At 40.8% G+C, this 27,380-nt stretch overlaps 1 protein-coding gene across 6 annotated transcripts in view; it reads right to left on the reverse strand.

Moving 5' to 3' along the window:
* The window catches only part of LOC140713808 (uncharacterized), a 142,288-nt gene that overhangs the window by 14,617 nt on the left and 100,291 nt on the right, over positions 1-27,380 (reverse strand). For all 6 annotated transcript variants that reach the window (XM_073024371.1, XM_073024362.1, XM_073024379.1 and 3 more), the window contains exons 9-10: positions 26,527-26,637; positions 25,717-25,844 (exon numbers count right to left, since the gene is read on the reverse strand). In XM_073024371.1, coding sequence (XP_072880472.1) covers positions 25,717-25,844; positions 26,527-26,637 — 239 coding nt within the window. The remainder of the gene's footprint in view (positions 1-25,716; positions 25,845-26,526; positions 26,638-27,380) is intronic.

The raw sequence follows: 27,380 nt of genomic DNA on the forward strand, positions 1-27,380 counted from the left end.
GTAATGATCTTTCAAGAATCACTAGATTCCAGAGTACTGGAAAATTGCAAATATCTCTCCACTCTTCAAGAAGGGAGAGAGGCAGAAGAAAGGAAACAATAGGCCAGTCAGTCTGACCTCAGTGGTTGGGAAGACGTTAGAGTCGATTATTAAGGGTACTTGAAAGGACATGATAAAATAGGCCGTAGTCAGCATGGTTTCCTCAAGGGAAAATCTTACATGACAAATCTGTTAGAATTATTTGAAGAAATAACAAGCAGGATAGACAAAGGAGAATTGGTTGATATTGTGTACTTGGATTTTCAGAAGGCCTTTGACAAGGTGCCACTGGTCATCAAGTTACAAGCCCATGGTATTACAGGAAAGATTCTAGCATGGATAAAGCAGTGGCTGATTGACAGGAGGCAAACAGTCAGAATAAGCAGAGCCTTTTCTGATTGGCTGCTGGTGACTAGTGGTGTCCCACAGGGGTCTGTGTTGGGACTGATACTTTTTATGTTATACATTAATAACCTGGATGATGGAATTGATGGCTATGTTGCAAAGTTTGCAGATGATAAGAAAGGTGGAGGAGCTGGTAGTTCTGAGAAAGTAAAGAGGCTAAAGAAGAGTATGGTCATGCACTTTGGTGGAAGAAATTAAAGGGATGACTGTTTTCTAAATGGAGAGAAAATACAAAAATCTGAGGTGCAAAGGGACCTTGTGCAGGATTCCCTAAAGCAGAGGTGTCAAACTCATTTTAGGTCACGGGCTGGATTGAGCAAAATGCAGCTTCATGCGGGCCGGATCAGTCGGACGCGTGCGAACGCAGCTTTCGTTGCCTCCGTTTTTTCAGCCTGCTCTCATGTGTCTCAGTCTCTGCTATAACTATAAAGTGTTTCACTGTACAAATTCCGTTTCTTATGAAGAAGACTGCCGAATAAACACTAAAAACCCTGAAAACCTGGTACCTGAATAAACTCAGCATTAGCCATATCATACGCCATAGGCGCTTCGATTACTGGGGCCAGCTTTAATAGTAATTAGATATTATCTCACAGGCCAAAGATAATTCCACCGTGGGCCAGATTTGGCCCGTGGGCCTTGAGTTTGACATACATGCCCTAAAGGTTAATTTGCAGGTTGAGTCTGTGGTGAGGAAGGCAGATGTGAAGTTAGCATTCATTTCAAGAGGACTAGAATATAAAAGCAAGGATGTAATGTTGAAAACTGATAAAGCGCTGCTGAGACCTCACTTGGAGTATTGTGAGCAGGTTTGGGCCCCTTACCTTAGATAGATAGATAGATAGATAGATACTTTATTCATCCCCATGGGGAAATTCAACTTTTTTTCCAATGTCCCATACACTTGTTGTAGCATAACTAATTACATACAATACTTAACTCAGTTAAAAAATATTATATGCATCTAAATCACTATCTCAAAAAGCATTAATAATAGCTTTTAAAAAGTTCTTAAGTCCTGGCGGTAGAATTGTAAAGCCTAATGGCATTGGGGAGTATTGACCTCTTCATCCTGTCTGAGGAGCATTGCATCGATAGCAACCTGTCGCTGAAACTGCTTCTCTGTCTCTGGATGGTGCTATGTAGAGGATGTTCAGAGTTATCCATAATTGACCGTAGCCTACTCAGTGCCCTTCGCTCAGCTACCGATGTTAAACTCTCCAGTACTTTGCCCACGACAGAGCCCGCCTTCCTTACCAGCTTATTAAGACGTGAGGCGTCCCTCTTCTTAATGCTTCCTCCCCAACACGCCACCACAAAGAAGAGGGCGCTCTCCACAACTGACCTATAGAACATCTTCAGCATCTCACTACAGACATTGAATGACGCCAACCTTCTAAGGAAGTACAGGCGACTCTGTGCCTTCCTGCACAAGGCATCTGTGTTGGCAGTCCAGTCTAGCTTCTCGTCTAACTGTACTCCCAGATACTTGTAGGTCTTAACCTGCTCCACACATTCTCCATTAATGATCACTGGCTCCATATGAGGCCTAGATCTCCTAAAGTCCACCACCATCTCCTTGGTCTTGGTGATATTGAGACGCAGGTAGTTTGAGTTGCACCATATCACAAAGTCCTGTATCAGTTTCCTATACTCCTCCTCCTGTCCATTCCTGACACACCCCACTATGGCCGTGTCATCAGCGAACTTCTGCACATGGCAGGACTCCGAGTTATATTGGAAGTCTGATGTGTACAGGGTGAACAGGACCGGAGAGAGTACGGTTCCCTGCGGCGCTCCTGTGCTGCTGACCACCGTGTCAGACCTACAGTCTCCCAACCGCACATACTGAGGTCTATCTGTCAAGTAGTCCACTATCCAATCCACCATGTGAGAGTCTACTCCCATCTCCGTTAGTTTGTGCCTTAAGATCTTGGGCTGGATGGTGTTAAAGGCACTAGAGAAGTCAAGGAATGTAATCCTCACAGCACAACTGACCCCATCTAGGTGAGAGAGTGATTTGTGCAGCAAATACGTGATAGCATCCTCCACTCCCACCCTCTCCTTATACGCAAACTGAAGAGGATCCTGGGCGTGCCTGGTTTGTGGCCTCAGATTCTGTATTATCAGCCGCTCCATGGTCTTCATCACGTGCGACGTCAAGGCAACAGGTCTGAAGTCATTCAACTCCTTTGGTTGTGGTTTCTTCGGTACCGGGACAATACAGGATGTTTTCCACTGTCTGGGTACTCTTCTCTGCTCCAGGCTCATGTTGAAGATGCGCTGTAGTGGTTCTCCCAGCTCAATCACACAGGCCCTCAGTAATCGTGGGGAAACTCCATCCGGTCCAGCCGCCTTGCTGGTACAGATCTTCCTCAGTTGACCTTCCACCTGTGCAGCCGTAATCCTGGGCGTGGGCAAGGTCTCCTGTGAGTGGCTATTTTCCTGTGAGGGAAGTAAGCCTGGTGTGGATTTCTGCGGTGAGGATGAGATTGAGCTGTCGAACCTGTTGAAGAAGTTGTTCAGCTGGTTCGCTTTCTCCACATCTCCACTTATGTTCGCTCCCCGCTTTGCACCGCATCCGGTGATGATCTTCATCCCATCCCACACCTCCTTCATGCTTTTTTTCTGCAGCTTTTGTTCTAGCTTCCTCCTATACTGCTCCTTTGCCCCCCTTATCTGTACTCTGAGTTCCTTCTGAACTCTTTTAAGCTCCAACCGATCACCATCTTTAAAGGCCCTCTTCTTCTGGTTTAGGAGGCCTTTGATGTGACTAGTGATCCAGGGCTTATTATTGGGATAGCAGCGAACAGTTCTAACAGGGACAACTGCATCCACACAAAAGTTAATATAGTCCGTTGTGCATTCAGTGACCTCCTCAACGCCCCCACACAGCCCCCCTTGCAGTACATCCCAGTTAGTAGTACCGAAGCAGTCTCTCAGGGCCTGTTCAGCTTCAGGAGTCCACTTCCTAAAAGAGCGTGTGGTAGTGGGATGCCTCATCACAATTGGTTTATATCGGGGCTGTAACAAAACCAGGTTGTGATCAGCTTTCCCCAATGAAGGCAGTGGGGATGCACTATATGCCTCCTCTACGTTTGCATACAGTAGGTCAAGAGTCCTATTACCCCTGGTGTAGCAATCCACGTACTGGGAGAAAGCAGGTAGTGTCTTGTCCAAAGTCACATGGTTGAAGTCCCCTGTGATTATCACCAGTGCCTCAGGGTGCTGTGTCTGAAGCCTAGCAACAGCGGAGCTGATGACGTCACACGCTACCGTTGCGTCGGCACGCGGCGGGACATACACATTCACCACAATGACGCTTGCGAATTCTCGAGGCAGGTAATATGGCCTCATACTCACGGCGATCAGCTCAATATCTCTTTCACAAACGGAGATCTTTGTACTCACATGCCCAGGGTTACACCATCTTTCGTTAATGTAGACAGCGAGTCCCCCTCCTTTCTTCTTCCCACACTTTTTGGCATCTCTGTCAAATCTTACCGTAGTAAAACCAGGTAATTCTACATTTACATCCGGGATGTTAGCCGTCAGCCATGTTTCGGAAAAGCACATTAAACTGCATTCCTTGTATTCTTTAACATTCCTTACTAGTGAGGCTAGCTCATCCAATTTATTTGGCAGCGAGTTCACGTTCCCCATAATGACCGAAGGAACAGCGGGTTTATAATGCCTCTTCATCTCCGTCCACTTATCCCTGCGCAGTTTTCCAGCCCTGGAGCCGCGGAACCTCCGTTTAATTTCGTTCGGGATCTGGATCTGTTGCGCAACACTGACTTGCACCTTTCTCAGCGCAAGTAGCTGGTTTCTCGTGCTGAAACTGGAGAGGATTCAAAGGGAGGTTCATGAAAATGATTCCAGGACTGAAAGGCTTGTCATATGAAGAGCATCTGATGGCTCTGGGCCTGTATTCACTAGAATTCAGAAGAATGAGGGGTGATCCCATTGAAACCTATCAAATGGTGAAAGGCCTTGATAGTGTGTATGTGGAGAGGATGCTTCCTACAGTGGGAGAGTTTAAGACCAGAGGACACAGCCTCAGAATAAAGGGGCATCCTTTTAGAATGGAGATGAGGACATTCTTTAGCCAGAGAGTGCTGAAAATCTGTGGAATTAGTTGCCAAAGGCAGCTGTGGAGACCAAGTCTACCTGTATATTTAAGGCAGAGGTTGATACATTCTTGATTGGTCAGGGCATGAAAGGTTACAAGGGAAAGCTGGAGATTGGGAGCGAAGGCAGGACATTGAGGCTGAGGGGAAAATTTATCTGCCATGATGAATTGGCAGAGCAGACTTGATGGGCCAAGTGGCCTAATTCTGCTCCTATATATATAAAAAAATCAATAAGCTGGAATTTGATAATGCCAATTAATTAAGTGCTAATTGTAACCAATAGCAAAAAGCCTGCAATTGCTGGGAATCTGAAATAAAAAGAGGAAATGAAATGTTCAGCAGGTAGGATGGGGAAACAGAATTGTTTCATTAAAACAAGCATCTCAGTTGTATCCTGCTATCTGCAGAAAGTGAATGATTAACCAACAATTTACTCCAGTACAGTTGGACAAAGCTCCGAAACTATCCAGTTTAGTCTCCTTAGAAAATTTAATGATAAGTAGTAGGGTTTGATACTGCTTTGTATCACTTACAAGTCAAAGATCAGTCATTCTCAGCTATTTGTATTTCCAATTACCATTTGTTTGTAGTAAACATAAATATTCAACAAACCTCCGTCACGACATGCCTATAAGGGAGCATTTGTCAAACCTAGAGGAAATTTTGTTCACAATTCTGGCAATAGCTTCTTTGCAATTAACCAAAAACAACTTTTACAACCCTCACTTCCAAACAATGCTCTAATTACCAGTATTTCCAAGACTGAGCATGCAATAAAATGAACATTCAGGCTTTGAAATTCTACAGACCACACAAATTACAGCACATTACCCAGAATAGGGGTTGCTGTATTGACAGTATCTGGAAATAAGTTTCACACTCTTGGATTTGAACCATCAAACACACATCTACTAGAGAAGGGAAAAAAAAATACAGGAGAAAGCTGAAGCAGCCATCAAGCACAAGAGAGGTTTTGTTGTGGTACGGAAACACCCACATAACAAAGGTGAAAATGTTATTTTTGTTCATGAATTAATGGCATTTGCACACAATGTTAAATAAAACATCTCTTATTTGGCACAACTTATACTTTTCAAGTGTATAGTGGATCACAACAAATGACAACACAACACTGGAAGGAGAAGCCTCAACGTCCTCCACCAGGTCATCATCTCCCACACTGAGGCTCCAGTTACTCTTTTGGCTAAGACGGGCAGACAACATCATTTGTAAGCCTAACTCCAGGTTCCCAATAGGCCATCTATTCCGAGAGCTGTTGTTTGGAACAGATTATTGCATAGACAGTGAAACAGACTCAGGTTATGCACAGAGATTAAAAAAGTGCAATTTCCCCACCTATTCCTGGAAACCAGACCCACACCTACACAAAATGGACACCTCTTTCTTTGGACGAGTCCGTAGTTTCTTCATGAGCCTGCATAACAGCAATTAGTTTATACATTGCCATCAAAGGTCAATCACCACCAATGCATGAGAGTTCTGAAGGAAACTGAAATTGCAGCAGAGTTGTGCCAAGTAAGGACCTCACTGACATACAGAATGGAGGGCCACGCTAATAGGAATTGGGGGTGTGAGAGGGGTGGTTGGGGGGGGGGGGGGATGGAGCGAGGGGGCAGAGGGGGTGGGAAGCAGGTGAGAAAAGCCATAGGGACAGAAATATAACTGAATTGTATCACCAAAAGATCTTTTCCTGAAATATTTAAAATCATTCAGTCTTCTTCCAATTATTAATTCATTTCTCTGAATGGCTTATTCAGCGATCGATGATCTATTGATCTCTTACACGTATCATAAAATTCCAAGACTCATTAGTATGCTGCAAGGACAAAAAGTTCTACGTGACGGAACTATAGTGACTCCTGTTTCACACTAATGCAGAGGATTCTTAACTGTTCTCATAAGTGTGCTATCAAGCCAGTCATCTGTGTCAACCACCACAAGGAGTTTACAACATCTGAAGAATGGCTTTACCATCATCCACTTAGGGTAACAAGGAATGGGCAAGAAATGCCAGTTTTACTTCAACACCCATATCCTTTGAATGCTGAGTATGGTTTAAGTTGAGCCTCCAATGTGGTACCTCATGAGATACCATTATATAGCTCAGACTTTAACCAAAACTCTATCTGCCCATCCACCAGACATCAATGATCTCCTGCTACAAGTGGAAGGAGTGGCGCTTCTCCATATTGATCCTGGCCAATGTTCATCCTTCAACCGACACAATGAAAGTGGAATAATTGGTCAGCATCTGCCATTTGTAGGACCTTATTATACACGCATTGGCTCTCAACCTTTTCTATGTTATACAAGTGACTACAAACTCAAGATCAATAAAAAGTCCTCTTTCATTCATCAAGATCAATTATGGATCATTGATGGATCAAGATTAGCTTTGTCCTAAATCATCAGATTCACCCTTTTCAGTACTTGAATAAGCTCTCCATATAGTAGTACAATGTCTTAAGAACTGGTACAGGCCCCTATCAATATTAAAAACGTCTGTAAATCAAACAACTTTCACATTGCCCAAACTATTCTATCATCATTAAAATGCTTTTGAAGTGGAGCCACCCTTATCAATTGTACAACAGTTAAATAGGGAAGAATGATCAGTGTGTGGTTGGGAAATGGGTGAAGACTGTTGATTGAAAACAGAAAAGCAGATAAATGTTTAACTCATCAATTGAGAGTTAAATATTGACTAGGTGATGCACCATCAATAACTCTCTGAGACGTGAGGCGAGATATCGGCTTTTATTGACTGGAAGAAAGAACAAGCAGCAATTGACCACCATGCTACATCCTGGAGACTGAGAGGCAGGGCTCAGGCCTCAATCACCTTTATACCGGAGTCTGTGGGAGGAGCCACAGGAGCAGTCAGCAGGGGAGGCGTGTCCAGACAGGTATATGTAGTTCACCACACTAGGACACTAGGAAAACAGCACCTCTGCTCTTCAACAGGTCAGAAATACTGAATGCTCTGCTTCATTGCTGTCCAAAGTAACAGAATTCAAATGCATAAGAATATAGGAACCTATAGAGAGTAGCAGACTCACCCCAATACAGGCACAACCATTGCAGCTAGCACTGGGCAGGAGGTACAGAAGCCTGAAGTCACACACCATCGGGTTCAAGAACAGCTAATTTCCTTCAAACATTTGGTTCTCTATTTCAGCAAAATTATGACCACTTTAATAACTTTGCTTTGTTTTTGTTTAATTCTAGTTGTATCCTTCCTTGTTAAAATTGTGTATAATTAGTTTTTACAGTACTGTGTAGAAGTCTTATAGGCACCCGAGAGTTTTAATATGGCTTTAGATGGTATGGCCTTTACAGAGCTCTGATCGCAACAGCATCAAGGTTGGCTGGGATTTCCTGGAGAGATAGAAGCAAATGAGACAGCCAATATTTGCAAAAGAACTGAGGCAGGTTCTCCAAGATGCAGTTTTAAAGGCAAAGGGTGGTCACACCAAATACTGAGTTGATCTACTGTTTACTGCTCTTTATAGTATTATTTTGATATTTAGCAACTTTTCATTTCATTATTTTTGAAAGCATCTTCACTTTATAGAATTTGCTTTCACAAGTGCCGTACATTGGGTGCTGCTACAAGTAATTTTTTTCATTACACATACACAATAAACTTAACTTTGATCTTGAAATAACATTTCTTATCCTGCAACTTCTATACTTCTCCAACAGAGTTAAATCATCATTTGCTGCAAGATGCTGGATCCTGTGTTACACTGGAGTAAGTACTCCAACTCTCAGTACATCCAGGCCTCTCCTCCATATCTTTTTCCTCCTATCAAAACCAGGAAGGAACCTAAAAGACTTCCATCCTCATCACAGTCTCCACAATAGCAATCTGCTGTTAAGCCACCAATATTCAAGCAATAGAATATGGTTTCATTTCATTGCAGAATTCCTAGCTAAATCTATGCCATTGAATCAGAAAGGATCTCTCCTCATGAATTAACTAATGATGGAAGTTTTATCAGCATAGCACACTGCTCTATCCTCCCAGGAAGCTATGACTCACATCTGAGTCATACTAAGTCAAGCTGCAACCTTCAACAACTTCCTGTGCAAAGCATCTGTTTGACCTAACCAAAAGATTAGAGAAGCTTTACTGCAGATCAGGGATGAGCAGAATTAATTGATGTTATGCACTTAAATAGTAGAATGCCTCTTGAGCCTGATTATTCACCAATACAATGATCAAATACAATCTTTCATCTTTGAGGATAAAAGGCAGCTTTCCTCAAATCTGGCACATAAAATTATGTTGTAAATTAATAAGCATTATTTTCTTTAAAAAATGATAACTTATCTTGCAAGACCAAAAATGGTTTTGAAGCCATTACTAACTCAAATAAAAGAACGGTACAAATCGCTTCTTTTGAATAAAAACATTAGAAATACAAGTCAAGGAGAATCTGTTAAGAGAGAGAAAAAGTGTTAACATTTCATGTTAACCACCTAACCTGTAAGTAGATAACTTGTCACAAGTTTCAATTGCTCAATGGCAGAAAAGTATAAAGGGGGAGATCTGCAATAGCTTCACAGGTTGGAGATTAATAACACAACTACTAATGTGCAAACCAGATGGCAAGAATGGAGAAAAATTTAAAAAATACTAAATGGGAGCAGAAGAAATATAAACAACATCACCAGAAAGACCTCTGGGTGTAGACATACAATTCCTAGAAACTGGGACACATGTAGACAGGGTAGCGAAGGTGGCATTTGACTTATTAGTCAGAACATTGAGCATTGGAGTTGGGATATCACATTACAAGACGTTGGTAAGGCCATATTTCAAGTACTGCATACAGTTTTGATTGTTCTGCTGTAAGGAGCATGTAATTAAAGTGTAAAGGATACAAAACCAGCACTAGAGGGCTTGAGTTAAAAGCAGAGGCTGGATAGGCTGGGACTTTTATCCCGGGAGTGTAGGAAAATGCGGGGTGAACTTAAAGGTTTATAAAATCATAAATGGCACAAATAAGGTGAATAGCCAAAGTCTTTTCCTCAGGGTAAGGAACTCCAGAACTAGAGAAGTTAAATTGAGATGGAAAGGACTTGAGGGCAATTTTTTCAGAAGATGGTGATTACATGTAAACAGCAAGCAAGCAGTAAAATGAAAAGTGAATCCAATTAGAGAGAGAACAAGGGAATACCTATGTATAGAGAAGGTAGGCACTGCGGGAATAATTGAATATTTTATATTAGCTATTATCACTGCAGAGGAAGATGTCAGTATCTCAGTTAAAGAGGTAGCAGGAGAGATAATGGATGAAAAGGGAACAATGAGTCTGTCTATGGTTAAAATAATCAAATCCCCTGGTTGAAAAGGGTTGTATTCTACTTTGCTCAGAGAAATCAGGATGGAGATTGCAACAGTTCTTGGCATAAACTTGTCTGGATACAGGGAGAAATCAAAGGACCAGAGAATGGCAAATGTGACATCATCGTGGTTTTCCTTACAGCAGCAAGGTAGCGTAGTGGTTAGAGCAACCCTATTACAGCTCGGGGCTTTGGAGTGTGGAGTTCAATTCCTGTAAGGAGTTTGTACATGATCCCTATGACTCCAGGTGCTCTGGTTTCCTGGGACATTCCAAATACATACTGGGTAGTAGGTTAATTGGTCATTGTAAATTGTTCTGTGATTAGGCTAGGGTTAAATAAAGTGGGTTGCTGGACCCATTTCCGTTGCATCTCCAAATAAAATATAAATAAATGTATGCAAGGACATCCCTGTCAATTACAAGTTTGTCAAGGCAACTACTATGTGGAGTTCAGAGACAAAATTAACTTTGGGTATTTGGAGAAGTTTGAGTTAACAAAAGAGAGCCTGCACAGATTTATGAAAAGCAAATCCTATTCAATTAATTTGATTAAACTCCGATGAAATAACAGAGAATGCAGCTGAGGGTGAACCTCAGCAAGGTGTACTAAATTACAGGAGGCAAAAATGAGATAAACAGTGACAAACGCCCCTACCCCTCACTTTGTCTATACTCAGAGTGCAGAGGTTATGGTATGAGGTGGGGGGGGGGGGTTTAAAAGTTTTTTCCTTATAACCAGAGAATGATTAAAATCTGGAACACATTGCATTGAGGCAGCACTCAATATTTGAAAAGCATCTAGATGAGCACTTGATTCCTCATGGTACAGAAGGTCAACAAAATACAAATTTCAAAACTTGCAGTTGACTAACATTGGAGACATGGTAAGCTATGATGGGATACCAATTAACTGGAAGAGAGTATACACTGGTAGACTAAATAAGCACAGGTCAGGTGAAACTGAACAAACAAGTGTGAAGCAATGCACTTTGGCTAGAGGAATGAGAACAGACAATACAAGCTAAAACTTTGTTTTGCAAGGGTACAGGAAGTGAATGATTGGGTATATATGCATATCTTTTTGCAGGTGATGAAGTATGTTACTACCATCAAGTAAAATAGATTTCGAAAGAGGAAGCATTGAGTATAAGACCTGGGAAGTTATTTTGAATCGTCATACAAGTGGAGCATTGTTCCCAATGATAATAACCATGCTTTAGGAAAAAATGCAAAGTTTCAAGTGGATGCAAAGAGAAAAAAAATTCTGGTACAGTTGCAGAGATTAAGATTCTAGTTACAGGGTTAGACTGGGAATGAAGGAGGTTGACAGGAGATTGACAGTATAGTGATAGAGGAAACAGGGGGAAGTGTGCTTATTACCTGTATGTTCAATGTGCACACATTTAAAGTGAAGGGTAAATGACAAAGAAATATAAAAATAATGTGCAGATGATGATCTGAAGCTCAATGTCTGTCTAATGAAAAATAATCCATCACGTTTTCAGAAAAAAAAACAGATACATCAAGGAAAAGAACAGAGTAGAGTGCTCCACAAAGATGAACTGAATGGAGATCTCCTTGTGTGACATCACAATTCTGCACTTGTTTCCCCTTGGCATTGAAGACTAATTAACCAACCATTCACACAAAACTGACCATGCACACAGTTTCAAAAATACTCTGAGTACAGTTGTAGTTTAAGGATCTTCTGAGTCTGAAATTATGAGACCTAGTTTTCAGTTCTCAGACCATCGAAACATAGAAAACCTACAGCATAATACAGGCCCTTCAGCCCACAAAGCTATGCCGAACATGTCTTTACCTTAGAAATTACCAAGGGTTACCCATAGCCCTTTATTTTACCCCTGACATCCTCTCTGTACCTACTTCCAAGCACCTTAAACTTGTGTCCTCTTGTGCTAGCCATTTCAGCCCTAAGAAAAACACTCTGAATATCCACATGATCAATGCCTTTCATCATCTTATTCACCTCTATCTGGTCACCTCTCATCCTCTGTCGCTCCAAGGAGAAAAGGCCGAGTTCACTCAACCTATTCTCATAAGGCATCCTCCCCAATCCAGTCAACATCCTTGTAAATCTCCTCTGCACCCTTTCTATGATTTCCATATCCTTCCTATAGCGAGGCAACCAGAACTGAACACAGTACTCCAAGTGGGGTCTGACCAGGGTCCTATATCGCTGCAACATTCCTCTCAGCTCCTAAACTCAATCCCACGATCGATGAAGGCCAATGCACCATGTGTCTTCTTAAACCACAGAGTCAACCTATGTAGCAGCTTTGAGTGTCCTATGGACTCGGATCCTAAGATCCCTCTGATCAAGAATCTTACCATTAATATTATATTCTGTTATCTTACTTGAGTTATCAAAATGCACAACTTCACACTTATCTGGATTGAACTCCATCTGCCATTTCTCAGCCCAGTTTTGCATCACATTAATGTCCTGCTGAAACCTCTGACAGCCCTCCACACTATCCACAACTCCCCCAACTTTTGTGTCATCAGCAAATTTTCTAACCCATCTCTCCACTTCCTCATCTAGGTCATTTATAAAAATCACAAACAGTAGGGGTCCCAGAAAAGATCCCTGAGGCACACCACTGGTCACCAATCTCCATGCAGAATATGACCAGACTACAACCACTCCTTGCCTTCTGTGGGCAAGCTAGTTCTGGATTCACAAAGCAATGTCCCCTTGAATCCCATGCCTCCTTACTTTCTCAATAAGCCTTGCATAGGGTACCTTATCAAATGCCTTGCTGGAATCCATATACACTACATCTACTGCTCTTCCTTCATCAATATGTTTAGTCGCATCCTTAAAAAATTCCATCAGGCTCGTAAGGCACAACCTGCCCTTGACAAAGCCATGCTAACTATTCTTAATCATATTATGCCTCTACAAATGGTCATAAATCCTGCCTCTCAGGATCTTCTCCATCAACTTACCAACCACTGAAGTAAGACTCACTGGTCTATAATTTCCTGGGCTATCTCTCTACTCACTTTCTTGAATAATGGAACAACATCCACAACCCTCCAATCCTCTGGAACCTCTCCCGTCTCCATTGATGATGCAAAGATCATCGCCAGAGGCTCAGCAATCTCCTCCCTCGCCTCCCACAGTAGCCTGGGGTACATCTCATCCAGTCCTGGTGACTTAACCAACTTTAAGCTTTCCAAAAGCTCCAGCACATTCTCTTTCTTAATATCGACACGCTCAAATCCGATATAAGTCATCCCTACAATCGCCAAGATCCTTTTCCCCTTACTCCAATTAAGCACCTTCCTAACTTGTCCATTTCTACCCCTCTCCAATGCTATGGTAAAGAAGATAGAATTGTGATCACTATCTCCAAAATGCTCTCCCACTAAGAGACCTGACATCTGACCAGGTTCATTTCCCAATACCAGATCAAGTACAGCCTCTCCTCTAGTAGGCTTATCTACATATTCTGTCAAGAAACCACCTTGAACACACCTAACAAACTCCACCCCATCTAAACCCCTTGCTCTAGGGAGATGCCAATCGATATTTGGGAAATTAAAATCTCCCATCACGACAACTCTGTTATTATTACATCTTTCAAGAATCTGTCTCCCTATCTGCTTCTTGATGTCCCTGTTACTATCGGCTGTTCTATTAAAAACACCCAGTAGAGTTATTGAAGCCTTCCTGTTCCTAACTTCCACCCACAGAGACTCTGTAGACAATCCCTCCATTACTTCCCTCCTTTTCTGCAGCCATGACACTACCTCTGATCAACAGTGCCACGCCCCCACCTCTTTTGCCTCCCTCCCTGTCCTTTCTGAAACATCTAAAGTCTGACACTCTAAGTAACCATTCCTGCCCCTGAGCCATCCAAGTCTCTGTAATGGCCACAACATCATAGCTCCAAATACTTATCCACGCTCTAAGCTCATCCGCTTTGTTCAGAACACTCCCTGCATTAAAATGGACACATTTGAAACCATCGGCTTGAGTGTGTCCCTTTTCTATCACTTGCCTACCTCCCTCTCGCACTGTCTCCAAGCTTTCACTATTTGTGAGCCAACCGTCTCTTCCTCTGTCCCTTCAGTTTGGCTCTCACCCCCCCAACAATCCTAGTTTAAACTCTCCCCAATAGTCTTAGCAAACCTCCCTGCCAGCATATTGGTCCCCCTGGGATTCAAGTACAACCTGTCCTTTTTGTACAGGTCACTCCTGCCCCAAAAGACCAGTGTAGGAGCATAAGACATAGGATCAGAACTGAGGAGCCCAGAACTGATCACAATACTCAAGGTGAGACCTCACCAGTGCCTTATAAAGCCTCAGCACCTCAGCTCTGCTCTTGTATTCTAGACCTCTTGAAATAAATGCGGACACTACATTTGCCTTCCTCACCCCTGCCCCTACCCTGACATCTATCTTGTTGAGGACTCAATAATTTTGAATAATACAGTATGTTCATTTCTTGTTCTAAACCTCACATCCAGAAGAATGTGTACAGTCGCTCAGACCATCTTTTGATTCAAGTTATCAGTGCAATGATTTTCATTCTATTCCTTCTACAAAATGTTCCTTAATTAAGGTGAATAGAACAATTCATAGTAAATGTGTACTCACTGAAGTCTATATAATTGCAGCAGGTTTACATCATCACAGAATTAGCCTCAACGGTACTTTATTTGGGTGCTAGAGATAAGGAATTATTTACTAAACACAGCTTGCAGACATGATGTTACTGAGGGAAGAGGGGCTGGTATAGTTAATTATACAAATATAGAGTTAAAATAAATGAAGACACCAGGAAGTTACAAAGAAAGTAAATCAATTGCATCCACAATATGCAAGTTACCCGTTATCTCCATTCTGCCACTTCTCTTAACTGAGCCCAACTGACTGCAGTTGGGTTGACACTGGCTATCAACTATGCAAAAATTCACGACTTCCAGTTTCATGCTCACTTTCACAGGAGTCCTCAACTGCTACAAGTTCATGAGAATAAAAGCTGATAATTAAATGTGGAACTAACAAATTTTCAAAAAGTAGAAATAATAGGCCAATTTTAGTCCCTTACAGAAAGAGATGTAAAACTCCTCTTTTTGGCACAATGTAAGATTTTAACTGAAACTATTTGCTCGCTGTTGCTGTACCATGTTCCCAGGGGCAACAGTTTCTGCAGATTTAGTATGTTTTAATGGGGAGTAAGTAGTCAGTGCGGGGTTCTGTGGCAATTCCTCCCAGTAACAAGTACATCCCTCTGGATATTTCTGGGTGGGGTGGGGGCTTACCTATCAGGGCCCAGCAGCAGCAACCAGACTACTGGCACTGAGGTGGGTTCGGAGGCTCAGCGGGAAGGTGAAGTCAGGCAGAGCAACGGTGATAGGAGATAGGTAGTGAGGAAGAGGGACAGCTGATTCTGTGGCCACGATGGTGTTTTGCCTCCCAGGTGCTACGGTTGAGGATGTCTCAGAGACACTGCAGACTCTCTAGAGGTAGGGTGAGCAGCCAAAGGTTGTGGTGCAAATTGGCACCAGTGACATAGATAGAAAGGGGGCAGAGATTCTGCATAGTGAGGCTGAAGATCAGGACTTCCAAGATAGTAATTTCTGGATTACCCCCAGTGCCTCGAGCTAGTCAGGGCAGGAATAGGATGATAGTACAGATGGAGTGGTGCGGGGGAAGTGTTTCAGATTTCTGGATCATTGGGATCTCTTCTGGGGAAAGTATGACCTGAAAAGAAAGGAGGGGCTACAAGAAGGGTCAGAGCCATCTCTATTTCCTGAGGAGACTGAGGTCCTTTAACATCTGCCGTACGATGCTGAGGATGTTCTATGAAGCTGTGGTGGCCAGTGCTATCATGTTTGCTGTTGTGTGCTGGGGCAGCAGGCTGAGGGTAGCAGACACCAACAGAATCAACAAACTCATTCGTAAGGCCAGTGATGTTGTGGGGGTGGAACTGGACTCTCTGACGGTGGTGTCTGAAAAGAGGATGCTGTCCAAGTTGCATGCCATCTTGGACAATGTCTCCAATCCACTCCATAGTGTACTGGTTAGGCACAGGAGTACATTCAGCCAGAGACTTATTCTACCGAGATGTAACACTGAGCGTCATGGGAAGTCATTCCTGCCTGTAGCCATCAAACTTTACAATTCCTCCCTCGGAGTGTCAGACACCCTGAGCCAATAGGCTGGTCCTGGACTTATTTCCACGTGGCATGATTAACGTATTATTTAATTATTTATGGTTTTATATTGCTATATTTCTTCACTATTCTTGGTTGGTGCATCTGTAACGAAACCCAATTTCCCTCGGGATCAATAAAGTATGTCTGTCTGTCTGTAAACCCGAGGGGGGACCAGTATCCTTGCAGGCAGGTTGGTGAGGGTTTAAACTAATTTGGCAGGGGGATGGGAACTAAAATGGGCTGAGGATGGGGCAGTTGGTACACAAGTCGATGCATTGTATAGTGAACTACGAGGAAGATGATGGGATATAATTGCAGTCAGGGATAATTTGAAGTGTAATATTGGGCAAAACCAAAAAAGGGTGATGAATACAGGACTGAAGGTGTTATATTTGCATGCACACAGAACTCAAATAAGGTAAATGATCATGTAGTGCAGGTAAAAATTGGCAAGGATGACACTGTGGATATCACTGTGTCGTGGCTGAAAGAAGATCATAGTTTAGAGCTTAACGTCCAAGGATATACATTGTATCCAAAGAACAGGCAGGTAAGTGGGGAGAGGGGATGGCTCTGATGGTTTAAAAAGGGAAATCAAATCCTTAAAAAGAGATGACATAGGATCAGAAGATGCAGATTCCTTGTGTGTAGACTTAAGAAACTGTAAGGATAAAAAGATCCTGATGAGAGCTATATACATAACCCAAATGGTAACCAGGATGTGGGATATAAATTACAGCAGGAGATAGAAAAGGCATGCAAAAAGGGCAATGTTACGTCAGTCATGGGGGATTTCGATATGCAGGTAAATTGGGAAAATCAAGTTGGTATTTGATCCCAAGAGGGGGAATTTGTAGAATTCTTATAAGATGTTTGTTTTTTTAGAGGAGCTTGTGGTTGAGCCCACAAGGGGAAAGGCTATTCTGGATTGGATGTTGTGCAATGAATCAGAATTGATTAGGGAGCTTAAGGCAAAGGAACCCTGAGGAGAGTTGATCATAAAGTAATAGAATTCACCTTGCAGTCTAAGAGGGAGAAGATAAAGCCAGGTATATCAGTATTAAAGTGGAGAAAGGGAGTTAGAGGCTGATTGAGAGGAGAGGAGCTGATTGGAAGAGTGACAGCAGAGCAGCAATAGCTGGAGTTTCTGGGGGCAATTTGGAAGGTGATGATATATACATCCCAAAGATGAAGGATGAGTCAACCGTGGCTGACAAGGGAAGTCAAAAACAGATTAAAAGCAAAAGAGAGGACATATGCATAATAGCAGCAAAAAAATAATGGAAAATTAGAGGATTGTGAGGATTTTAAAAACCAACAGAAGGCAACTAAAAAAAAATCCATAAGGATGGAAAAGTTAAATATGAGGGTAAGCTAGCTAATAATACAAAAGAGCATACCAGAAGTTTTATTCAGATATATAAAGAGTAAATGAGAGATGGAAGTGGATATTGGATCACTGGAAAATAGAGGTAGTAATGGGGGATAAAGAAATTACAGTTGAACTTAAGTATTCTGCATCAGTCTTCACTGTGGAAGAAATTAGAAGCATGCCAGAAGTTCAAGAGTGTCAGGAACAGAACTAAGTGTAGTTGCTATTACTAAGGAGAAGATGCTTGCAAAGCCGAATGGTCTGATCGTTGATAAAGTCACCTGGGCCAGATGGACTACACCCATTGAAAGAGATGGCTGATGAGATTGTGGAGGCATCAGTAATGACCTCAGCAAAATCCATCATTTCTACATTCCTCCTCTCAATCAAGTGCAGTAACAACAATGTTCTAACATTACTTTCTCTGGAGGGAAATGAACCGATACCAACACACCTTGGAATTATTCTTCACAAATCGTATATTTTGCAGCCTCGACCTACTTTGAAAAAAATATGGATTAACATTATAGACGAAGCTGTCAGCAGCAAGAGTTGCTAATGCAAGTGCACCTTAGACTTGCGTGATTTTCCAGTACTGCCCTCTGGGTGGGAAGCCTCCATTCAAAATTCATTGATACATACAGGTTTCAGGATTACCTGCACAAGATTATTAATACAGTATAGGTATATTGGAATGTTAAAGTCAATCCAAAGCAATGGCTGACCGTTTAGTTGAGTATCACCCCTTCTCAAGATATTGTGCTATGCAGAGAGATTGTACTGAATTGGGACTGGGACACTGGGATTTCTCTGTCACATTCCCCCATCTCACTATATAATTTCAAGGTACATCTTCATCGATCTCAACAGTGATAACAAACAGAATAAGTCTTTGACCAAAATCATGATCTAATCTTGAAACAAACTGAAGATCTAAGAAAAAGGATCTTTTTGGATTTTACCAGCCTTAAATGGCCATGGATGGCTCTAAGCAGGATCTGAATGGAACTTGGATGATGGGACTCACCTAATGCACGAGTAGAAAATTAAATTCTTCTTCTACAACAACCCATTCAAACACATGTCTTATCGCCATATTCTGCCCTCAACAGAAATTCAAGCATTTCTTTATTTATTTATTGAGATACAATGCGGAATAGGCACTTCTGGCCCTTTGAGCTGAGCCACCCAGAAATCCCCTGATTTAACCCTAGCCAAATCACAGGACAATTTACACAGACCCATTAACTCACCGACTTTGGACTGTGGGAGGAAACCGGAGCACACAGAAGGAACCCATGCAGTTACAGGGAGAACGTACGAACCCCTTACAGGGAGCAGCGGGAATTGAAACCCGGGTCGCCTGCACTGTAATCACTACGCTACCATGTCAATAAACACTCTCTCAGAATAAATTTACAGACCTTAAATGTTGCCCTGGGGGTCATATGTAAGAGGAAGAATAATCTGATAATAGAAGAGATTTCATTCTATACTACTGATTTTATCAGATGCAATGGGAATCATTATAAACCCATGTTGTCAAACACAAGAAAGCCTTTTTCCAACAGTGATACGGTGCAATAAATGGGACAGAGTCACTGTACCACCGAGATAATATGCTCATCACACTGACCCCTCTGTACAATGATTATTTTCATCAAAAAGAGGAGAATTTACCAAATGAACATATTTTAAATTGCGGAACGTGGAAGGGTGGTGAGAATCACTTCACTTCTAAATTAACCTAGTTCTAATGAGACATCATCATTCTGAAACATTAAATGTTTTCTCACAGATGTCGAGTATCTCCTGCATTTTCTGTTTACATTCCTTGAAAATAATTAAGTTTGAATTAGGGTTTTCTCCTGTTCTTCCCCACTACTCCCCCCTCGCCCCCGATTCTCACAACACACCAACAGTTAACTTATAACTGATAGTTTTTTTTTGCTTCGGAACGTTTGTATATAAATCTTGAAAGGAGATTTGGGTTTTTGACCATTCCAAAAAAAAATATGACTCACACAAAATTTTAGAAACATTTCTCAGGATGGTTGACAAAGCTGGTAGTTTTGCTCATTTCCCTCAGACCCAAGAAGGCAGTGGTGGGGCTCCTTCTCAACTAACATGTGGCAGCTTTAGAAGTAACTGTTTTGCTATGTCTGTTCAGAGTCAAAGTGTGCATCTGGAGAGAGGTAGGCTAGATGAGACAAGGACAGCAGGGTACTATCTTGAGCAACAAAAGAATTCTGAATTTTTAAAACAATACTACAGCTTCAAGAGTGAATTTTAAGGAAAATCTATTTTTTTGTATTATATACTGGCATTTGATTCCTATTTTCTGTCTAGTCACCGGGATGGAAAGTTCAGTAACATAAATACATTATTGTACCTGGTAATGTCAATAATTTGCTCCCAAACCAATGAACCCATCCACTCCATTCCCAACACGCACACCAGCCCTTCACCATACAGCTACTCAAGATATGTCATTGCTTACTTGAGATATTTTTACTGGAGAAGGAAGACATAGATCCAAGTGCCACTCTAGTCCACTGGGTTCAATATCCCAGCTGAAAGTTACTGCTGTACTGTTGATAATGCTGCACAATTGACATATTGCAATCTGGATTATAGTGCCAAATCAAGCCTTCTCAACTAATGTCATAGACTAGCATTTTTCAAAGAATTCAATGAAATTGAACCTGATACCAATCCTACCACCAATTCGCATTTTTCTATTTCTTCTAGATAGATAGGGTTGTAAAGAAAGCTTTCGGTACATTGGCCTTTATACTGAATATAAGAGTTGGAATGTTATGGTGAGGTTGTACAAGGCATTGGGAGGCCAAATTTGGAGTATTGTGTGCAGTTTTGGTCACTAAATTACAGGAAGGATATTAATAAGGTTGAAAAAGTGCAGAGAAGGTTTACAAGGACTTGAGAAACTGAGTTACAGAGAAAGGTTGAATAGGTTAGGACTTTATTCCCTGGAGCGTAGAAGAATGAGGGGTGATTTGATAGAGGTATATAAAATTATGATGGGTATAGATAGAGTGGATGAAAGCAGGCTTTGTCCACTGAGGCTAGGGGAGAAAAAAAAGAAGACATGGGTTAAGGGGGAAAAGTTTAAAGGGAACATGGGGGGGGGGGCTTCTTCACACAGAGAGTGGTGAGATGTGGATGAGCTGCCAGATGAAGTGGTAAATGTGGGCTCAATTTTAACATTTAAGGAAATCTTGGACAGGTACATGGATGAGAGGTGTATGGAGGGATATGGCCCAGGTGCAGGTCAGTGGGACTAGGCAAAAAAATGGTTTGGCACAGCCAAGAAGGGCCAAAAGGCCTGTTTCTGTGCTGTAATGTTCTATGGTTCTATGATTCTAAAGCTGGAATATGTAGATTACAATATTCCAATTTAGCATGAAAATTCAAACTTCCTGATGGACTTTCTCTCTCATACTAAAAAGATTAATTTTTAAATGATTCTTTTTTTTACAAAATTATAATTCTGAAAGTAAAAATCTGAAAGAGATGTTTCCATTTTACAAAAGATTTTTGGAGGATTACATTTCATTTTACGAAGTCCTTCTTGATAAGCTTGTTCAAAATGAAGAATTTATTGAAATTGATCTCCTTATGTGCCTCATGAGGTCAAAAGAAAGTCCATTTAATGTCACTGGTTTTTGATAATGACGTTTGTAACTGTTTCCTCTGAAGAGACAGTAATTCAATCAACAGAACTGAAATACAATTACTGAAAGCTTTGCAGGGAGAACTACATCCTCTGTTTATACTCTTACTGCTTGCCAATCTAGAAGTCGCCTTGCAACAGCTTTAGAAAAGTAAGCAACAAATATGTGGCCCTGAATCTCTATGCAAGTTATGTATGTCTCTTCGTGCAACTTAACCCAAGCCTTGGGTACGTTGTTAAATACCTCTGCCCAGACTAAAGGGAAGATGATGCAAGGGAGGAATCCTTAGACGAAACTTGAGGTCTGCAATTATATACTTACAATAAACAGAGATAAAGTGTACTGAGATCTTGATTTCACAGGAAGTGAGCTGTAGAATGTAGCCAGCATTTAGCACTTAAACTGCAGAATGAAAGCCCGACACAGCATAATTCTAGATTTTGTTATTTTTGTAGGAAATCAAAATCTAGTTATCACTCAGTTCACTGCTCATCTAAAAGCAACCTATACAACCACAGGATGTCCTAAAGGGTTCTTTAGCCAACTAAGCATAGAAAGAGGAATCCCAAGAAAGAGAAGATCTGCAGATGCTGGAATCCAAGCAACACACACAAAATGCTGGAGGAACTTAACAGGCCAGGCAGCATCTATGGAAAAGAGTTTGGTCAACATTTCAGTTCGAGCACCTTCAAGCAGGACCAGAAAAGAGAATAGTAAGTTTATAAAGGATATCCCTACAGGGTCAGTCAGGAGTAACTTGAATAGTCAAGTCCAAGTGTAGAATTTATTATGGAAACTGAAAGTGGCAGCTTTGCTCTTCCCAATATTCAGTTGGAGAAAACACTATAATTTGGAGAAGCAGTATTACAAATGAGATATAGTCAGAGGATCAAGAGAGGTTTAAGTGAAAATTGCCACTACACTTTTGATTGCTATTGCTAAAGGGAATCACATAAATAAGTAATAAGAAGGCTATGCATAAATCCTTGGACATTAACATGGGTGCTGGATGTAAAGGCTTTGCAGGTTTCACTTGGATGAGAAAGAATGGAATCAAGTGGATATGATCTCACCTGGTTGGATAATCACAGAGAGCTACTTTAGGACAACTCTGTAGTCAATGTTTAAAAGCTAGATACAAATTAAAAGAGAAGAGGGCAAATTTATCTTTGTCTTAATCATAAAGTTACTAAATACACCCTATAAATGCTTCAGTGCTGCTTTCAGGTGAAAACCTATTTGGAAGGATTCAAACAAAGAGCTGCAGGAAAGATTAGCTTAGATTTAGGAATCTGCAACATGTTCAACATGGCAGCAATGAAAGTCAGGAAAGGGGTGGTATTCTGTAAAGTCAGAGGATGAAAGGGAAGAGGAAGAGAATGTGACAAAAGAGAATGACTCATCTCAGCTAATACGTGGGTCAGGAAGGGAAATTAAACAGCTGTCAGAGAATGGAGATGAGGAAGCTGGAGATGAATCTTATAATAAAGATGAGTTCCAATAGGGCACAGGGAGAGATGGGAAAGAAACTAGCAAATTATATGAAATTGGACCACAATATGGAAAACCTTATTAGTTAATCCAGTGGGGAAGGGGGAAGGAACAGCTGACCAGAAGATTGATCTCCACCTGTACAGAAAAGCAATCCAAGCGCCCTTCACACCTACTGTTAACGCTGAGAGTCAAATTGATAGAAGAGAGAGGTCAACGATAGTCTTAAGTTATTAGTTAGATCCAATGGTGAAGTGTCATAACAGCAGTTTGAGCAGAGAACAGAAAGGCAGTAGAAATTAACAATCCTCAGAAATATCATGATTTGTAGAACAGATCAGGAACTGTGAAGCTCAGATTCCATTTCTCTATCTAAATAACACATCTATAGATGAGTAGTGTCTGGGGTACTTCAAGTCTGTGTCTTTATTGATGCTTTGCTGCATGCTTGAGAGCTCGGAGGAGGGCACTGATGCTTTTTTTGCTGGTGGGGGTGGGGAGGGGGTCGTTGCCTTGCTTCTGCTTGTGCATGGGAGGCTTTTAGCGTTCTCATGTTTAACTGTCGTTCATTCTTTGGGGCACTCTTCTGTTTTCGTGGATGTTTGCGAAGAAAAAAAATTCAGGATGTAAATGTATACATTTCTCTGACATGAAATGTACTTATTGAAACCTATAAATTGTTACTTACGCTATGGTTTATGACACATCCTTGTTCTCTATTATAATGAGAAGACAACCTGTTTACTTTAAACTGGTTAATATTTCAATTTTTCTTTTATGATAAACCCCAACTAAGAGCAGGTACTTGTGTTTCTCAGGAACAGAATAAAGGCTGACATACAGATGGAGTGTTTGGTTGGCAGTGATGTAACCTTTCGGATGAGATATTAAGTCAAAGCAGGATCTCTTGGTTGATTATAATAGATTCCTAGCTCTATTCACTTGAAAGCTAGGCTAATGTTACACTCTTACCAATCATTGCAGCTAAACAATTGACCATTTTTATCACTTAGTGAGATCTTGCAGTGTACAATCTGGTTGCAGAATTTCTCTAACAATAGCAACTATACTACAAAATAATTTCAAAAATATAAAACAGTACCTTGAAGAATCAAGATCATGAAAGATACTTTCTCAATTCATGCTTTAACTGCTTCTTGCAGTTTCATTGACCTGGTGCTTATGCAAATGATCCTGACACTTCATTTTAAGTTATTCAAATAAAAATAAATGTAACAATATTTTTGGAATCTTTCAGCTGTCCATATGAAAACAGTCAAAAACAGATCTGAAAAGCTGCCACTCATGTGGGAAGAAGCTATCACTCAAATGGACTAAAAGTGGTATCAGTTTCAATAAAATATTTCCAAGTTCATGAGACAAACAAGCTATTCATGAGTTGTGTGCTTGAGTATAAACGCCAGCCACACTTATGATAGGAAGCAGCAGCCTTTGCCAAATATCCTAAGGACTTCATGGGACCCCATGTAATGTTTGCCTTATGCCTAGTGGCATCATATGACATTGTACAAGAGACAGATTCTAGTTTTGTCTCTTTCCAGATAAGACAAACATTAAGCCCATTCAAAAACACCATGAAATAAATTAATTTAGTTAACTGTTTAATATTTTGGTATATTCTGAAAACTTAACAACAAGTTAGTTGAGACATAATGAAATATGCATGCTGCTGTGATTTTAGTACCCTTACCTACTCTACACTCCACTAACTTATTCACATATTTTTTAGGAGGACAAAGGCTTCTCAGCATAACTGAATGTGTTTAATTTTGCCTCAAACCTCAATTTGGAAGTTGTTCACTCCATAATGAAGTATTTTGTTTCTGCCTTTAAAGCTTTTACCTCTCTTGGCATCTTAACAGTACCATGTTTTTCTTCCATATTTTAAAGTGATAAATCTAGTGATAATATTGTTAGGCAATACGAGTGAATCTGCAGATGCTGGAAATAAATAAAAAACACAAAATGCTGACAGAACTCAGTAGGCCAGACAGTCACTACCTCCTCCCATAGATGCTGTCTGGCCTGCTGAGTTCTGCCAGCATTTTGTGTTTTTTATTTGATAATATTGTTAGCCTTGCTTTCACCTGGAAATCACTTCAAAGATACACTCCCCTCAGTTTAAAATCCCAAGTGAAGAAAATTATCTTCTGATCTACGTGGAGATAAATATGCATCACACTGATTCTGACATTTGGTTATATCATAATTGTATATGCATATTTTACTATATTTCATGCTTAATTCATATAGTGAGCTTCTAATCGCTGCAGGCTTTCTTACAATTTAACTCTCTTACAGTTTCCTGATGAAGGGTCTTGCCCGAAACGTTGACTGTTCACTCTTTTCCATAGATGCTGCCTGGCCTGTTGAGTTCCTCCAACATGTTGTGTGTGTTGCTTTCGATTTCCAGCATCTGCAGATTTTCTTGTGTTTGTACCTTATATAAGATGGTCAGAGGATGAAAATCTCCTTCTGGGCTCCTTTTTGCTTTGTTCCAAGAGTTCAAGTGTCCGTTGCTTCTTAGCAACCAGAAATTGACTCGATATTCAAAGTGTATACTGATCAGAGTCCTGTTGACTGATTATTCATTCTGATCATGACTTGAACCCTTGGCCAGAATACTGCAAAATTCAATTGCATTTGCTGATTGCCATTCAGTATTCATTCGCACACATTCTGTGTAAAAGGTGGAAAATTCTTCAGTCCCTAGGTCAACATCAACTAACTGCGTTATTGGGATGAGAATGCCAGCTATTTTTCTTCTCATTTGCAGCATTTTGCATCCATCCCCATTTAATTTAATGTGCCTTTGCTCTCATTCTAAAGTTCCTGAGTTGCCTTGACCAATTCCAGTACTCCTAAGCCTGACATCATTCACAAGTGTTACCATCCAGAGTTCAGATAATTTATGCTTATTGTCATACATAGTTCAAGCATCAAAACAGTCCTACAAACTTAAAATTAACATGAGTAGAAAAAGTACAAACCTTCCAGACCATCTCTCTGGTTGGAACTCATCAGGATCAGTAAAGACTTCAGGATCTCTGTGGACAGCAAAAGCTACGAACATTACTTGTGTCCCTTTTGGAACAGTGTAGCCACAAAGTGTGGTGTCCTGGAGAAAGTGGGAAATAAATGAAGCAAAAATTTTTTTAAAACTTGCAGAAGATCAAGTTCAAAGTCAGCTTGAGCAAAACCGTATACAATAGAATTTGGATTCATCACAACTAGAAGTGTTTGGAACTGCCATCCTTATTGTTCTGCAGGCAGCAGATAAAGCCAGTTAGCGAACAGTATCTCATAATCCAATACATACTGAAATGAACACCACTACAATAAAATCTCCCAAGGTGGTTCACAATCAGCCAAAGCTGCTAAAATGAATCAAAGGTGGTTGATTTTAGTTCAAATTACCTTTAAATTTGAACACAAGAAAGGAGAGAAGCACAGATTTGGGGAGTAAATTTCAGAATTTATGTTCCAAACAATAAAACAAACATGGCAACCAATTATGGGGTAAAGAAAGTGAAAACTACAGAGAACTGGAGGAATATTATTCTCAAAGACTGGAAGATTACGGAGGCTACAAAGACAGGGTTGAGTCTATGGTGGTTATAAGAGAATGGTAACTTTAAAAGGGAAATTGCATACAAAGATGAATTCTGTAATTAAATACACACCTACTTCAAAGAACCATCTGTACATAATTGGATGAATGCCCTTAAGGTACAAGATGCCATGGAAATATCTGTAATGCCAGTTCTATTTAAATGTAGCTGTACCAAGAAAAATAGTACCTGCTTTGCAACTCTTCGTCCACCAATAAAGGATGGCCAAAGTCTTTCTACTTCTAGTAATGCATGGTCCAAGAAAGTTTCATTTTCTTGTGCACATTTACGAACATGAGCCTGATTTAAAATGGAGACCTTGAGCATTAGCAATCAAAATACAAGGAAAAGTAAAAACTACATAGTGCCCATTTCATTAGTTCATTATGAATTGCCTAAAAATCTAGAGGTTAACTAGCACAAATAGGCCCCATGAAAAGGAATTAGATAAAAGACCTGCTTACACGATAACCTTACTTGATTCACAAGCTGGAACAAGTCTCACGTTACTGCATATACCAATCTGACAATCAGAATACATGTGTAGTAGCTGTCCATCCAGGCGAAGAGCCTATCAATTTCTGTCAATTCTATAAGAAGTACTTGCATTCAATATTTGAGCTTCTGTAATATCCTGGGCAAAGCCAGAATCATGTATGCATATTACATTTTAATGTAATGCTTAACGTTGTAGTATTTGCTACGAAGAAAGGCAGTGGAATCATAAGTAACAATAAAAGAATCACTCAGCTTGGTGGTTGAAGTGATTTTGTCAGAGTAAAACAATATAAATTTTCAGAATCAGAATTATTATCACTGACATATGTCGTGAAATGTGTTGTTCTGTGGCAGAACAGAGCAAGACGTAAGTAAATTATTCTAAGGTACCATAACATAGACAAACAACTTGTGCAAAAGAGGAATAGCAAAGTAGCACTGATGCACCATTCAGAAATTTGCTGGCAGATGGGTAGAAGCTGTTTTTAGAACATTTGAGTATGGGTGTTCAGGCTCCTGCATCTCCTCCCTGATGGTAGTAATGA

This window comes from Hemitrygon akajei, chromosome 2 (assembly GCF_048418815.1).
Source record: "Hemitrygon akajei chromosome 2, sHemAka1.3, whole genome shotgun sequence".
Taxonomy (NCBI): Eukaryota; Metazoa; Chordata; class Chondrichthyes; order Myliobatiformes; family Dasyatidae; genus Hemitrygon; species Hemitrygon akajei.